At 48.8% G+C, this 13,633-nt stretch overlaps 1 protein-coding gene across 1 annotated transcript in view; it reads right to left on the bottom strand.

Annotated features, from left to right (window-relative positions):
* Positions 1 to 13,633, bottom strand: part of ASIC4 (acid sensing ion channel subunit family member 4) — a 69,509-nt gene that overhangs the window by 18,092 nt on the left and 37,784 nt on the right. The window contains 1 exon segment of the mRNA XM_038748436.1: positions 3,787 to 3,931. Coding sequence (XP_038604364.1) covers positions 3,787 to 3,931 — 145 coding nt within the window.

The following is a 13,633-nucleotide window of genomic DNA, read 5'->3' as shown; positions in this document are numbered from 1 at the left end:
ATTAGAACCCGCGTCTGTCTCACGATAATAATAATGATGGTATATGATGTTAAGTGCTTACTATGGAGCAGGCACCGTACTAAGCGCTGGGGAGGTTACAGGGTGATCAGGCTGTCCCACTGGGGGCTCCCAGTCTTCATCCCCATTTTCCAGCTGAGGGAACTGAGGCCCAGAGAAGTGAAGTGGCTTGCCCAAAGTCACACAGCTGACAATCGGCAGAGTCGGGATTTGAACCCACAACCTCTGACTCCCAAGCCCAGGCTCTTTCCACTGAGCCACGCTGCTTCTCTAGTTGCTGCCTAGTCGTGGGTTCGACCAGAATGATGGCTTCGGGGTAAGGGCACTACTGATAATAATAACCATGGTATCTGTTAAGCGCTTACTATGTCTGAGACACTGTACTAAGCGCTGGGGTGGTTACGAGGTTGGACACAGTCCCTGTCCCACGTGGGGCTCACACTATTAATCCCCATTTTCCAGAGGAGGGAACTGAGGCCCTGAGAAGGGAACTTATTCGCCCAAGCTCACACGGCAGACACGTGGCTGAGCCGGAATTAGAACCCGCGTCTGTCTCATGATAATAATAATGATGGTATTTGTTAAGCACTTACTATGTGCCAGGCACTGTACTAAGCGCTAGGGTGGTTACAAGGTCATCAGGTTGGACACAGTCCCTGTCCCACGTGGGGCTCACACTCTTCATCCCCATTTTCCAGAGGAGGGAACTGAGGCCCAGAGAAGGGAACCGATTCGCCCAAGGTCACAGGGCAGACATGCGGCTGAGCCGGAATTAGAACCCGTGTCTGTCTCATGATAATAATAATGATGGTATATGTTAAGCGCTTACTATGTAGCAGGCACCGTACTAAGTGCTGGGGTAGTTACAAGGTCATCGGGTTGGACACAGTCCCTGTCCCACGTGGGGTTCACACTCTTAATACCCATTTTCCAGAGGAGGGAACTGAGGCCCAGAGAAGGGAACTCATTCGCCCAAGGTCACACAGCAGACACATGCTGCGTAGCGTGGCTCAGTGGAAAGAGCCCGTGCTTTGGAGTCAGAGGTCATGGGTTCAAATTTTGGCTCCGCCACTTGTCAGCTGTGTGACTTCGGGCAAGTCTCTTAACTTCTTTGGGCCTCAGTTACCTCATCTGTAAAATGGGGATTAAGGCTGTGAGCCCCACTTGGGACAACCTGATCACCTCGTAACCTCCCCTGCGCTTAGAACAGTGCTTTGCACATAGTAAGTGCTTAACAAATGCCATTATTATTATTATTAGTATTATGGCTGAGCCACAATTAGAACCCGCGTCTGTCTCATGATAATAATAATGATGGTATATGTTAAGCGCTTACTATGTAGCAGGCACTGTACTAAGAGCTGGGGAGTTACAAGGTCATCAGGTTGGACACAGTCCCTGTCCCACGTGGGGCTCACACTCTTAATCCCCATTTTCCAGGGGAGGGAACTGAGGCCCAGAGAAGGGAACCGATTCGCCCAAGGTCACATGGCAGACACGTGGCTGAGCCGGAATTAGAACCCAGGTCCGTCTCATGATAATAATAATAAGTATGGTATTTGTTAAGCACTTAGTATGTGCCAGGCACTGCACTGGCACTTAGCTGTGTGACTTTGAGCAAGTCACTTAACTTCTCTGTGCCTCAGTTACCTCATCTGCAAAATGGGGATGAAGACTGTGAGCCCCACGTGGAACAACCTGATCACCTTGTATCCCCCCCAGCACTTAGAACAGTGCTTTGCACATAGTAAGCGCTTAATAAATGCCATTATTATTATTATTATCATTATTACTATTATTATTATTATTATCATTATTATTATTATTACAAGGTCATCAGGTTGGACACAGTCCCTGTCCCATGTGGAGCTCACGGCCTTCGTCCCCATTTTCCAGGTGAGGGAACTGAGGCCCAGACAAGGGAACCGATTCGCCCAAGGTCACAGGGCAGACGTGGCTGAGCCGGAATTAGAACCTGGGTCCGTCTCATGATAATAATAATAAGTATGGTATTTGTTAAGCGCTTACTATGTGCCGGGCACTGTACTAAGCACTGGGGTGGTTACAAGGTCATCAGGTTGGACACAGTCCCTGTCCCCCATGGGGCTCACACTCTTAATTCCTATTTTCCAGAGAAGGGAACTGAGGCCCAGAGAATAAATCAATCAATCGTATTTATTGAGCGCTTACTGTGTGCAGAGCACTGTACTAAGCGCTTGGGAAGTACAAGTTGGCAACATATAGAGACGATCCCTACCCAACAGTGGGCTCACAGTCTAGAAAAGGGAAGGGAAGTGACTTGTCCAAGGTCACCCGGCAGATGCTTGGTGGCTCAGTGGAAAGAGCCCAGGCTTTGGAGTCAGAGGTCATGGGTTCAAATCCCGGCTCCGCCAATCGTCAGCTGTGTGACTCTGGGCAAGTCACTTCATTTCTCTGGGCCTCAGTTCCCTCATCTGTAAAATGGGGATGAAGACTGTGAGCCCCCCGTGGGACAACCGAATCACCTTGTAACCTCTCCAGCGCTTAGAACAGTGCTTTGCACAGAGTAAGCGCTTAATAAATGCCATCATCATTATTATTATCTCCTAGACCATGAACCCGTTGTTGGGTAGGGATCGTCTTTAGATGTTGCCAACTTGTACTTCCCAAGTGCTTAGTCCGGTGCTCTGCGCACAGTAAGCACTCAATAAATTCATTCATTCATTCAATTGTATTTATTGAGCGCTTACTGTGTGCAGAGCACCAGACTAAGTGCTTGGGAAGTACAAGTTGGCAACATATAGAGACGGTCCCAGCCCAACAGCGGGCTCACAGTCGAGAAGCAGCGTGGCTCAGTGGAAAGAGCACAGGCTTTGGAGTCAGAGGTCATGGGTTCAAATCCTGACTCCGCCACTAGTCAGCTGTGTGACTTTGGGCAAGTCACTTAACTTCTCTGGGCCTCAGTGACCTCATCTGGAAAATGGGGATTAAGACTGTGAGCCCCACGTAGGACAGCATGATCACTTTGTATCCCCCCAGTGCTTAGAACAGTGCTTGGCACATAGTAAGTGCTTAATAAATCCCATCATCATTATTATTATTATTAGAAGACTGTGATTGAATGAAAGCAGCTGAATGAATGAATGAATACTTCCCAAGCGCTTAGTCCGGTGCTCTGCACTCAGTAAGCGCTCAATAAATACGACTGAATGAATGAACGTGACTAGACTGTGAGCCCACTGCTGGGTAGGGACCGTCTCTAGATGTTGCCAACTTGGACTTCCCAAGCGCTTAGTACAGTGCTCTGCACACAGTAAGCCCTTATTCTATTTATTTTACTTTGTTAATATGTTTTGTTCTGTTGTCTGTCTCCCCCTTCTAGACTGTGAGCCCACTGTTGGGTAGGGACCGTTTCTATATGTTACCAACTCGTACTTCCCAAGCGCTTAGTACAGTGCTCTGCACACAGTAAGCGCTCAATAAATACGATTGAATGAAAGAATGAATGAAATATGATTGATTGATTGATTGAATGAATGCTTGAGGGCACGGGAGCCCACTGTTGGGTAGGGACTGTCTCTATATGTTACCAATTTGTACTTCCCAAGCGCTTAGGACAGTGCTCTGCACATAGTAAGCGCTCAATAAATACGATTGATGATGATGAAGGACCCGCGGGGCCCCGAGGGAGGACGCGGGCGTCACAGACCCTCCAAAGGCCCAACGTGGAGGGATCGAAGGGAGATTTCCGGGGTCCCCCGGACGCAGAGTTTTGGGGCCCCCCCTTACTGGTCTCTCTCCAGATGGGAAGATATTCCTCCTGTTGGACGTCCAGCATGATCTCCAGGCCGCTGCCCATCCCTCCGGCCCGGCCGGGCCTCGGACTGTGAGGGCCGGCGTTGAACGTGTAGCACTTCCCGTAGCGCGTGTACACCTGGGGAGAGACACGCGGGGCCGTGAGGACCGAGGGGTGACTCCCCGTCAGCCCCTCTCTCCGTCTTTCGTCCGTTCGATCGTATTGATCGAGCGCCTACTGGGCGCCGAGCACTGGACGGAGCGCTTGGGGGAGACGGTACAAGAATAAACAGCCCGGGCTTTGGAGTCAGAGGTCATGGGTTCAAATCCCAGCTCCGCCAATTGTCAGCTGTGTGACTTTGGGCAAGTCACTTCACTTCTCTGAGCCTCAGTTCCCTCATCTGGAAAATGGGGATGAAGACTGTGAGCCCCCCGTGGGACAACCTGATCACCTTGAAATCTCCCCAGCGCTTAGAACAGTGCTTGGCACATAGTAAGCGCTTAATAAATGCTATCATTATAAAAATCCTGGCTCCGCCCCTTGTCAGCTGTGTGACTTTGTGTCACTTCACTTCTCTGGGCCTCAGTTACCTCATCTGGAAAATGGGGATGAAGACTGTGAGCCCCCCGTGGGACAACCTGATCACCTTGTAATCTCCCCAGCGCTTAGAACAGTGCTTGGCACATAGTAAGCGCTTAATAAATGCTATCATTATAAAAATCCCGGCTCTGCCCCTTGTCAGCTGTGTGACTTTGTGTCACTTCACTTCTCTGGGCCTCAGTTACCTCATCTGGAAAATGGGAATGAAGACTGTGAGCCCTCCGTGGGACAACCTGATCACCCTGTAACCTCCCCAGCACATAGTAAGCACTTAATAAATGCCATTATTATTATTATTATTATTATTAAACAGACACATTCTCCGCCCACAATGAGCTTACAGCCCCTTTCCAAAGCATAAGCTCTTTGTGCCTACTAACTCCACTACACTCCCAAGCACTTAGTACAGTGTACTGTGCACAGTAGACTATAATAATAATCATAATAATGGCATTTATTAAGCACTTACTATGTGCAAAGCACTGTTCTAAGCACTGGGGAGGTTACAAGGTGATCAGATTGCCCCACGGGGGGCTCACAGTCTTCATCCCCCTTTGACAGATGAGGTCACTGAGGCCCAGAGAAGCGAAGTGACTTGCCCAAAGTCCCACAGCTGACAAGCAGTGGAGTCGGGATTTGAACCCATGACCAATGACTCCCAAGCCTGGGCTCTTTCCACTGAGCCACGCTGCTTCTCTGAGTAAGCTCCTTGAGGTGGGGATTGCATCTACTAATAATTATAATTATAATAATTATGGCATTTTTAAGCGCTTACTGTGTGCCCGGCGCTGTACTAAGCTCTGGGGTAGATACAAGCAAATCAGGTCAGATAAAGTCCCTCTCATTCATTCATCCATTCATTCAATCGTATTTATTGAGCGCTTACTGTGTGCAGAGCACTGGACTAAGCGCTTGGGAAGTCCAAGTTGGCAACATACAGAGACGGTCCCTACCCAACAGCGGGCTCACAGTCTAGAAGGGGGAGGCAGACAACAAAACAAAACACATTAACAAAATCAAATAAATAGAATAAATATGTACAAATAAAATAAATAGAGTAATAAATCCTTACAAACATGTACACATATATACAGGTGCTGTGGGGAGGGGAAGGAGGTAAGGCGGGGGGGATGGAGAGGGGGAGGAGGGAGAGAGGAAGGAGGGGGCTGAGTGTGGGAAGGCCTCCTGGAGGAGGTGAGCTCTCAGTAGGGCCTTGAAGGGAGGAAGAGAGCGAGCTTGGCGGATGGGCAGAGGGATTGGGGGCATTCCAGGCCCGGGGGAGGACGTGGGCCGGGGGTCGACAGCAGGCAGGATAATAATAATCATAATAAGAATAATGGCATTTATTTAGCCATTTATTTCTGTTACCAATTTGTACTTCCCAAGCGCTTAGTACAGTGCTCTGCACATAGTAAGTGCTCAATAAATACGATTGATGATTGATGATTTAGCACTTACTACATGCAAAGCACTGTTCTAAGTGCTGGGGAGGTTACAAGGTGATCAGGTTGTCCCAGGGGGACTCACAATCTTCATCCCCATTTTACAGATGAGGTAACTGAGGCCCAGAGAAGTGAAGTGACTTGCCCAAAGTCCCACAGCTGACAATTGGCTGAGTCGGGATTTGAACCCATGACCTCTGACTCCAAAGCCCGGGCTCTTTCCACTGAGCCACGCTGGATGAAGACTATGAGCCCACTGTTGGGTAGGGACTGTCTCTATATGTTGCCAAGTTGGACTTCCCAAGCGCTTAGTCCAGTGCTCTGCACACAGTAAGCGCTCAATAAATACGATTGATTGATTGATTGATTGATTGATTGATTGGGAGCCCCCCCGGGACAACCTGATCACCTTGTATCTACCCCAGCGCTTAGAACAGTGCCGGGCACATAGTAAGCGCTTAATACCACCGTTATTATTATTATTAGCATAGAAAAGTTTGGGGAGTTGATCTCAGCCTGGGGTAAGTAGGGGTGAGGGCGTAAGGGTCTACTGTGTTGATTTCTTTTAGACTGTGGACTTCCCAAGCGCTTAGTACAGTGCTCTGCACACAGTAAGCGCTCAATAAATACGATTGAGGATGATGATTTCCATTTGCTAGTATTGATGTCGGCCTCCCCATCCCTTCTAGATGGTGAGCTCACTGTGGGAGGGGGTTGTCACTGTTTATCGTTGTATTGCACTTTCCCAAGCGCTTAGTCCAGTGCTCTGCACACAGTAAGCGCTTAATAAATGATTAAATGATCGAACGAACACCTGGGGAAGGGGCTCTGAGCAATCTCTCCCCCCTACAAAGCCCAGCCTGAAATTTGAGCCATTCCTCCATGCATTCATTCAATCGTATTTATGGAGCGCTTACTGTGTGCAGAGCACTGTACTAAGCACTTGGGAGAGTCCACTATAGCACTATAATAATAATGATGGAATGTATTAAGCACTGTGTGCAAAACATTCATTCATTCATTCAATCATATTTATTGAGAAGCAGCGTGGCTCAGTGGAGAAGAGCCCGGGCTTTGGAGTCAGAGGCCATGGGTTCAAATCCCGGCTCCGCCAAATGTCAGCTGTGTGACTCTGGGCAAGTCACTTCACTTCTCTGGGCCTCAGTTCCCTCATCTGTAAAATGGGGATGAAGACTGTGAGCCCCCTGTGGGACAACCTGATCACCTTTTAACCTCCCCAGTGCTTAGAACAGTGCTTTGCACATAGTAAGCACTTAATAAATGCCATCATTATTATTATTATTGAGCGCTTACTGTGTGCAGAGCACTGTACTAAGAGCTTGGGAAGTACAAGTTGGCAACATATAGAGACAGTCTAGAAGGGGGAGACAGACAACGAAACAAAACATATTAACAAAATAAAATAAATAGAATAAATCTGTACAAATAAAATAAATTCATTCATTCATGGATATAGCCCCTGTCCCACGTGGGGCTCAGTGTCTCAATCCCCATTTTACAGATGAGATAACTGAGGTACAGGGAAGTGAAACTGCTCGCCCCAAGTTTCCAGCACTTAGAACAGTGCTTTGCACACAGTAAGCGCTTAATAAATGCCATCATTATTATTATTATTTTCAGGAATAGAGAGTGGTCAGCCGGCGTTGGGAACAGAGTAGAGCTCATTTAGGCTACAATCCTCTAGACTGGAAGCTCGTTATGGGCAGGAAATGGGTCAGTGCTTTGCACATAGTAAGCGCTTAATAAATGCCATCATTATTATCATTATTTCCAGGAACAGAGAGTGGTCAGCCAGCGTTGGGAACAGAGTAGAGCTCATTTAGGCTACAGTCCTCTAGACTGGAAGCTCGTTACGGGCAGGAAACGGGTCTGCTACCTCTGTTGTATTGGCCAAGCGCTTAGTACAGTGTTGTGCCCACAGTAAGAGCTCCATAAATACCATTGATTGATTGATGGCTGTGGCATTGAAGCAGCATGGCTCAGTGGAAAGAGCCCGCGCTTTGGAGTCAGAGTTTTCAAATCCCTGTTCTAAGCCCTGGGGAGGTTACAAGGTGATCAAGTTGTCCCACGGGGGGCTCCCAGTCTTCATCCCCATTTTACAGATGAGGTCACTGAGGCACAGATAAGTTGAAGTGACTTGCCCAAAGTTACACAGCTGACAGCCCTAACATCATCATCAATCGTATTTATTGAGCGCTTACTGTGTGCAGAGCATTGTGCTAAGCGCTTGGGAAGTACATATAGAGACAGTCCCTACCCAACAGTGGGCTCACAGTCTAAAAGGGGGAGACAAAACCAAACATACTAACAGACACATTCCCTGCTCACAGCTAGCTTAGGGCCTAAATAATAACAATAATGATGGCATTTGTTAAGCGCTTACTGTGTGCAAAGCAGTGTTCTAAGCGCTTGGGAGGATACAAGGTGATCAGGTTGTCCCCCGGGGGGCTCACAGTCTTCATCCCCATTTTCCAGATGAGATCATTGAGGCCCAGAGAAGTGAAGTATATATGTATATATGTTTGTACATATTTATTACTCTATTTATTTATTTTACTTGTACATATCTATTCTATTTATTTTATTTTGTTAGCATGTTTGGTTTTGTTCTCTGTCTCCCCCTTTTAGACTGTGAGCCCCCTGTTGGGTAGGGGCTGTCTCTATATGTTGCCAACTTGGACTTCCCAAGCGCTTAGTACAGTGCTCTGCACACAGTAAGCGCTCAATAAATACGATTGATGATGATATGTTGCCAACTTGTACTTCCCAAGAGCTTAGTCCAGTACTCTGCACACAGTAAGCGCTCAATAAATGTGATTGATTGATTGATTGATTGATTGACTGATTGAAGTGACTGGCCCAAAGTCACACAGCGGACATTTGAACCCACGACCTCTGACTCCCAAGCCCGGGCTCTTTCCACTGAGCCGTGTTGAAAGGGGGAGACGGACAGGAATAGGAATAAATAAATGAGGGAGGGGGACAAAAGTGGTGTGGGGCTGGGAGGGGGGATGAAAAAAGGGATAAAGGGCGATGCAGAAGGGAGTGGGAGAAGAGGAAATTTGGGGCTTAGTCAGGGAAGGCCTCTGGGAGGAGGTGGGCCTTCAATACGGCTTTGAATGGAGGGGAGAGTCAATCAATCAATCGATTGTATTTATTGAGCGCTTACTGTGTGCAGAGCACTGTACTAAGCGCTTGGGAAGTCCAAGTTGGCAACATATAGAGACAGTCCCTACCCAACAGTGGGCTCACAGTCTAGAAGGGGGAGTCATCGCCTGTTGGGTACGAGGAGGGAGGGCATTCCGGGAAGGAGGTCGGAGGTGAGATAATCGAGATGGGGGCCCAGGGAGAAGGTTGGCATGAGAGGAGCAGAGCGTGGGCCTCAGTTCTCTGGGCCTCAGTGACCTCATCCGGAAAATGGGGGTGAAGACTGAGCCCCCCCGTGGGACAACCTGATCACCTTGTATCCTCCCAAGCGCTTAGAACAGTGCTTGGCGCGTAGTAAGCGCTTAACAAATGCCATGCCATGCCAGGAGGGAGGGCATTACGGGAAAGAGGTCGGAGGTGAGATAATAGAGGTGGAAGCCCAGGGAGAAGGTTGGCATGAGAGGAGCAGAGCGTGGGCCTCAGTGACCTCATCCGGAAAATGGGGGTGAAGACTGTGAGCCCCCCGTGGGACAACCTGATCACCTTGTTTCCTCCCAAGCGATTAGAACAGTGCTTGGCACATAGTAAGCGTTTAACAAATGCCATGCCATGCCAGGAGGGAGGGCATTCCGGGAAAGAGGTCGGAGATGAGATCATCGAGGTGGAGGCCCAGGGAGAAGGTTGGCATGAGAGGAGCAGAGCGTGGGCCTCACTTCTCTGGGCCTCAGTGACTTCATCCGGAAAATGGGGGTGAAGACTGCGAGCCCCCCGTGGGACAACCTGATCACCTTGTATCCTCCCAAGCGCTTCGAATGGTGCTTGGCACATAGTAAGCGCTTAACAAATGCCATGCCATTCCAGGAGGGAGGGCATTCCGGGAAAGAGGTCGGAGGTGAGATAATCGAGGTGGAGGCCCAGGAAGAAGGTTGGCATGAGAGGAGCAGAGCGTGGGCCTCAGTGACCTCATCCGGAAAATGGGGGTGAAGACTGTGAGCCCCCCGTGGGACAACCTGATCACCTTGGATCCTCCCAAGCGCTTAGAACGGTGCTTGGCACATAGTAAGCGCTTAACAAATGCCAGGCCATGCCAGGAGGAGGGCATTCCGGGAAAGAGGTCGGAGGTGAGATAATCGAGGTGGAGGCCCAGGGAGAAGGTTGGCATGAGAGGAGCAGAGCGTGGGCCTCACTTCTCTGGGCCTCAGTGACCTCATCCAGAAAATGGGGATGAAGACTGAGCCCCCCGTGGGACAACCTGATCACCTTGTATCCTCCCAAGCTCTTAGACAGTGCTTGGCACATAGTAAGCGCTTAACAAATGCCATGCCATGCCAGGAGGGAGGGCATTCAGGGAAAGAGGTCGGAGGTGAGATAATAGAGGTGGAAGCCCAGGGAGAAGGTTGGCATGAGAGGAGCAGAGCGTGGGCCTCACTTCTCTGGGCCTCAGTGACCTCATCCGGAAAATGGGGGTGAAGACTGTGAGCCCCCCGTGGGACAACCTGATCACCTTGTATCCTCCCAAGCGCTTAGAATGGTGCTTGGCACATAGTAAGCGCTTAACAAATGCCATGCCATTCCAGGAGGGAGGGCATTCCGGGAAAGAGGTTGGAGGTGAGATAATCGAGGTGGAGGCCCAGGGAGAAGGTTGGCATGAGAGGAGCAGAGCGTGGACCTCACTTCTCTGGGCCTCAGTGACCTCATCCGGAAAATGGGGATGAAGACTGAGCCCCCCCGTGGGACAACCTGATCACCTTGTATCCTCCCAAGCGCTTAGAACGGTGCTTGGCACATAGTAAGCGCTTAACAAATGCCATGCCATGCCAGGAGGGAGGGCATTCCGGGAAAGAGGTCGGAGGTGAGATAATCGAGGTGGGGGCCCAGGGAGAAGGTTGGCATGAGAGAAGCAGAGCGTGCGGTCCGAGTTGGAGTAGCAGAGTAGCGAGGTGAGGGCAGGGAGCCCCCAGTTGTTCCATCCCCAGTCCCCCCCGTCCCTAATAATAATAAGTGTGGTATTTGTTAAGCACTTACTAAGTGCCTGGCACAGTACGAAGAAAACTGGGGTGGAAACAAACAAATGGAGGTGGTCCCAGTCCCTGTCCCCCGTGGGGCTCCCAGTCTCCATCCCCATTTTCCAGATGAGGCCACCGAAGCATAGAGAAGTGAGGTGACTTACCCAAGATCATACAGCAGACAAGTGGCAGACAATGCCATTATTATTATTAATAATGATAGCAGTTATTAAGCGCTTACTCTGTGCCAAGCACTGTTCTAAGCACTGGGGAGGTTACAAGGTGATCAGGTTGTCCCCCACGGGGCTCACAGTCTCCATCCCCATTTTACAGATGAGGTCACTGAGGCCCAGAGAATAATAATAATAATGATGGCATTTATTAAGCGCTTACTATGTGCAAAGCACTGTTCTAAGCGTTGGGGAGGTTACCAGGTGATCAGGCTGTCCCCCGTGGGGCTCACAGTCTCCATCCCCATTTTACAGATGAGGTCACTGAGGCGCAGAGAATAATAATAATAATGATGGCATTTATTAAGCGCTTACTCTGTGCCAAGCACTGTTCTAAGCACTGGGGAGGTTACAAGGTGATCAGGTTGTCCCCCGTGGGGCTCACAGTCTCCATCCCCATTTTCCAGATGAGGTCACCGAAGCATAGAGAAGTGAGGTGACTTGAACAAGATCATACAGCAGACAAGTGGCAGACAATATCATTATTATTATTAATAATGATGGCATTTATTAAGCGTTTACTCTGTGCCAAGCACTGTTCTAAGCGCTTGGGGAGGTTACAAGGTGATCAGGTTGTCCCCCGTGGGAGCTCACAGTCTCCATCTCCATTTTCCAGATGAGGTCACCGAAGCATAGAGAAGTGAGGTGACTTACCCAAGATCATACAGCAGACAAGTGGCAGACAATGCCCATTATTATTATTAATAATGATGGCATTTATTAAGCGCTTACTCTGTGCCAAGCACTGTTCTAAGTGCTGGGGAGGTTACAAGGTGATCAGGTTGTCCCCCGTGGGGCTCACAGTCTCCATCCCCATTTTCCAGATGAGGCCACCGAAGCATAGAGAAGTGAGGTGACTTGCCCAAGATAATACAGCAGACAGGTGGCAGACAATGCCATTATTATTATTAATAATGATGGCATTTATTAAGCATTTACTCTGTGCCAAGCACTGTTCTAAGCGCTTGGGGAGGTTACAAGGTGATCAGGTTGTCCCCCGTGGGGCTCACAGTCTCCATCCCCATTTTCCAGATGAGGTCACCGAAGCATAGAGAAGTGAGGTGACTTGCCCAAGATCATACAGCAGACAAGTGGCAGACAATGCCATTATTATTATTAATGATAATGGCATTTATTAAGCACTTACTCTGTGCCAAGCACTGTTCTAAGCGCTGGGGAGGTTACAAGGTGATCAGGTTGTCCCCCGGGGGGCTCCCAGTCTCCATCTCCATTTTCCAGATGAGGCCACCGAAGCATAGAGAAGTGAGGTGACTTGCCCAAGATCATACAGCAGACAAGTGGCAGACAATGCCATTATTATTATTAATGATAATGGCATTTATTAAGCACTTACTCTGTGCCAAGCACTGTTCTAAGCGCTGGGGAGGTTACAAGGTGATCAGGTTGTCCCCCGGGGGGCTCCCAGTCTCCATCTCCATTTTCCAGATGAGGTCACCGAAGCATAGAGAAGTGAGGTGACTTGCCCAAGATCATACAGCAGACAAGTGGTAGACAATATCAGTATTATTATTAATAAGGATGGCATTTATTAAGCGCTTACTCTGTGCCAAGCACTGTTCTAAGCGCTGGGGAGGTTACAAGGTGATCAGGTTGTCCCCCGGGGGGCTCCCAGTTATCATCCCCATTTTACAGATGAGGTCACTGAGGCCCAGAGAATAATAATAATAATGATGGCATTTATTAAGCACTTACTATGTGCAAAGCACTGTTCTAAGCGCTGGGAGGTTACAAGGTGATCAGGTTGTCCCCCGGGGGGGCTCACAGTCTTAATCCCCATTTTGCAGATGAGGTAACTGAGGCACAGAGAAGTTAAGTGGCACAGCTGACAATTGGCGGAGCCGGGATTTGAACCCATGACCTCTGACTCCAAAGCCCGGGCTCTTTCCACTGAGCTACGCTGCTTCTCTATAATTATTATTATTATCATTATCATTATTAGAACCTGGGCCCAGGCTCTTTTCCACTGAGCCATGCTACTTCTCTATCATTATAATAATAATAATAATTATTATTATTATTATTATTATTATCAGCATTATCATTATTATAACCTGGGCCTGTGAGTCAGCAGGTCATGGGTACCAATCCCGGGTCTATCTCATGTCTGCTGAGAGACCCTGGGCAAGTCACTTCACTTCTCTGGGCCTCAGTTAACTCCTCTGTAAAATGGGGATTAAGGATGTGAGCCCCACAGGCGACAGGGTCTCTGTACAACCCAATTTGCTTGGATCCATCCCAGCACTTAGTACAGTGCCTGGCACATAGTAAACGCTGAAGAAATAGTACTATTCATTCATTCAATCGTATTTATTGAGCGCTTACTGTGTGCAGAGCACTGTACTAAGCGCTTGGGAAGTACAATCAATCAATCAA

This window comes from Tachyglossus aculeatus, chromosome 1 (genome assembly GCF_015852505.1).
Source record: "Tachyglossus aculeatus isolate mTacAcu1 chromosome 1, mTacAcu1.pri, whole genome shotgun sequence".
In the NCBI taxonomy this organism is placed as follows: domain Eukaryota; kingdom Metazoa; phylum Chordata; class Mammalia; order Monotremata; family Tachyglossidae; genus Tachyglossus; species Tachyglossus aculeatus.
The sequence above is the reverse complement of the archived record's forward strand: the minus strand, read 5'-3'. Positions and strand labels throughout refer to the sequence as shown.